The sequence below is a fragment of the Phytophthora parasitica genome (assembly GCF_000247585.1).
Source record: "Phytophthora parasitica INRA-310 unplaced genomic scaffold supercont2.16, whole genome shotgun sequence".
NCBI lineage: Eukaryota > Oomycota > Peronosporomycetes > Peronosporales > Peronosporaceae > Phytophthora > Phytophthora nicotianae.
Window position 1 is genome coordinate 901,294 of NW_008649002.1, and position 3,420 is coordinate 904,713.

General features: G+C 46.5%; 2 protein-coding genes across 2 annotated transcripts; both read left to right on the forward strand.

The window, feature by feature from the left end:
* Positions 1-9: 9 nt before the first annotated feature.
* PPTG_08943 (hypothetical protein) lies at positions 10-675 on the forward strand (the record flags this gene model as incomplete). The annotated part of the gene is made up of 1 exon (XM_008903691.1): positions 10-675. One exon carries the CDS (start codon positions 10-12, stop codon positions 673-675), a length of 666 nt encoding a protein of 221 aa, XP_008901939.1.
* Positions 676-2,180: 1,505 nt separating this feature from the next.
* PPTG_22434 (hypothetical protein) lies at positions 2,181-2,518 on the forward strand (the record flags this gene model as incomplete). The annotated part of the gene is made up of 2 exons (XM_008903844.1): positions 2,181-2,253; positions 2,400-2,518. 2 exons carry the CDS (start codon positions 2,181-2,183, stop codon positions 2,516-2,518), a joined length of 192 nt encoding a protein of 63 aa, XP_008902092.1.
* Between the last annotated feature and the right edge of the window lie 902 nt (positions 2,519-3,420).

Below are 3,420 nucleotides of genomic sequence, written 5' to 3' on the forward strand. Positions count from 1 at the left end.
GGAAAGAACATGTTCGACATTAAGAAGCTCGATGATGCGTTGAATGACGCCGGTTACGCCAACACGCTGTTCCAGAGATGGAAGAGCCACGATTTCGACGATGCCAAGGTCTTGGAGAAGTTGAAGAGCATGGGCATTTCGATCAACGAAGATGCCGAATGGTTGCTTCAGAGTTACCGCACATATCTCAATTCCCACTCGCTCAAGGGTGATCCGAAACTACTGTTTGACAGAGCGAAGATCGATGAGGCTCTCACGAACGGCAAGTCCACGAATGCTTTGTTCGGCAAATGGAAGAGTTACGGATATGAATCTGACGATGTCTTCAAAAAATTTCAAACCATGGGCGTCAGGACGGACGATAGCCTCTACAATGTGTACTTGAAATACCTTGCCTGGCTGAACACCCACCACCCGCTCAAGTACACCAAACCAACCACGGCCGACGAGTTCCTTTTCGACTCCACGAGGATCAAAAATGCTATATCGGACTCTGTCTTCGCTGAAAAGCTGTTCGCCAAGTGGAAAGGTAGTGGACTCGACGAACGTCCCGTGTACGATAAATTATGGAAAATGGGCCTCAAGAACGACGATGACCTCTACCAGCTCTACAGGAGCTACGTTTTCTGGCTCGATGAACACTTCCCGTTGCCGGCAAAAGCTAGTACTCCGTAGAATGCACTTTTGCATGAGGCGAGTCATTGATCAACCTTAGAGAAGATAAGCACCAGCGTAGGCGTTCAACACAGTGCCGCTTGTAATCATGGGATATTTTGCTGCGATTCGATTACCTTTGACAATTTACCAGGTGGAAATTGCAGTTGCAAGCGACTCATGTCGACTCCTCGGATACGAGGCGCATCATGGATATACTCGAGCCTAAAGCGATCAACGTCGAGGTAAATGAGTTCCATGTATTTTCCAAGCTTTCTATGAGCAACTCAGCTGTAATGATACGTGGGAAGTGCTAGTTCTCTTCAGAAAGCCGTTGCTGTCGAGAACAAACGACGTAATAAGGACTCTGGTCGCAACTTAACGAGATGGTCGTGCCGATAGCGATCCGGCAAGTACACATAGGTTTGGTCCAAATCTCTTTGTTCCAAACCGTTGTTGATCAGTCTAGAGACAGCTTTTGCGGGCTCGAGTTAAAACAACTTCCAGATAATCAACTCCGCAACGTCATTTGTCTCAGCCAATCATGTGCCTTTAAAAATACAGGACATTGGCCATGAAGCTACGAACTTCATGACGGGGATGGACGCCATTGCTTGTTCGGTTGCAAGGCAAAACGGGCTCTCCTGTCGCCTTAATAAAAACATTTAGAAAGATAAAGAGTTTCGAGTAGGGCGAGAGCTATTTAACCTCTTCCTCGACGAAATCTCGCGCGATCCTTCGCGGATTCGCAACCGTGGGAGTAATTTCGGCTAGCGGGATAAACAGAAGTTACTTTAATGACTTCCGCTTTTTTGCGAGATTGATCCTTCTTTTTACTAGTAACACTACTGCAACGACAGAGTTCAAGGGATACGCTCTGTTACAAAGAAGGATTCAATGTGGACCATCACAGGGTAACTTTTTTTTTTGCTATTATCGTGGCCATGACTACACTGCCACGCACCTACAGTAAATACAAAACGAGGGCTTCGCTGGGATAGGAAAGGAAAAAGGACACGGGCAAACAAAATACAATGCTATACGGTAACACAGTTTGTTCTCGTAGTGAGAACTGTAGCTTATCCCACTTCTTGTAAAAAAAAAACCCCAGTAAAATGTAACGAGCCGGTAAAAACCGATATTTTTCAATAGGAGATCAAGTCATGGCAAGCACCCACAGTGAAATCAAGTGGCGCTAATGACGGCGTCTCATGCATCACACACATTGTACACATTATTTACGCATGACCTTTCGGCAACTTTTTTTGAAAGTGGCACGGAAAGGTTCGGGCATTATACAAAGCTCCATACACGCTGATCTCGGGACGATCTGAACCCTCCATTGTCACCAAATAGTTACCGTCACGGGTTTTATACTGGTATTTCAATACTGAAAGTAAGTCGCGTATGTATCCATGTTTACGCACGAGCTATGCATATAAAAGCCAAGTGTTTTTGGCGTGCCGCCGGCGCTTCCACGATCTTGCGGGGGTGCTACTTTTGCCAGGAAGTTATCAGACCGGCCGATGGCGGAGGCCGATACCGCCCTCATTATTCTTTTTGCGGCTGGGCCACCACAACCGCCGCACGCGAGCGCTGGTACGTCACTAGCAGCTACCCGGAGCAGTACAAGGTGCACTGACGTGCTATTCGCAGCAGGGTTTGCTGGTACGTTTGCTGCAATGTTGATCATAGTGGCGCTGAATCAACTAATATTGCTTCTCCGTTCTAGTAGATGGTTCTAGAGCCAGACTGGAATAAAGAGCGCCTCTGCCCGGCATCAGTATGCTCGCATCAGGGAAGAAACGCTGCAGTCACGAGCAGTCCTCTAATGAAGATGATCTGCTTAAACACCTCGACGTAACCTATCATCGCGAGCAGACCCCGCGTGAGGGTGAGACGTCACCGAGCAAACAAGAAACTGAAAAATGAACACGAAAATGATCTAAAGTCGATTTCCAGTGACGACCAGGCGTATTGTATGCTCAGTCTTCGCGAGGCGCTTTATACTATTTGAGTTCATCAATCAAATTCAATTAAATTCAAATCTCCGAACTGAGTTTTTTTCCCTAGGGACCAGTGGCCCTGGGGGTCAACACCTGATGACAGGGTATCTGTGTTTGCAACAGCTTTTCTATGAAGTACTATATAGCATGACTCTGCTTTATTACAGTAATAGGACACACACAGAGGTCCAATCAGCTATAACACAACTCATCGCTCAAACGTGGCCATCAGAGCATCTCCTGCGCCTGCTGCGTAGCCACAGCATCTGCTTGTACTGCTGTCTTCTAGCACTAAGAAATTGTGCAGCTTGACCTTCTGGGTGGTCGAGATTCTTGCTCTGAAAGAGACACTAGCAGAACAGCGATTAGGAAACTAGGTGTGATCGGGGTAGGATAGAAATATGAACACTATTTGGTGCACTGAAGTAATATTTTCATCTCTCAATGTAGTATTATTGCATTGGTGTCAATTAGCAACCTGAAGGCCACCGTTTAGTTGACAAATGTTCAATCTAGCCAAATTGGTTGGACTTATTCTCTAGTCAATTGGTTCAGTTGGTATTTTAACTGGCGCTACCTACGCATACGAATTAAGCCTTTTGGCTGGCATGTTTCCACCGGTACTAAACAGGAGTGTACCGACAATACCAACGTATTCGAATTAAGTTTCCTGGGGGGGCCTAATTGCACCGGTATAAACCGATATGCACTGACAATGCGCAACAGCTTACCCTGGCCCACTGGTCCCTAGGGAAAAAAA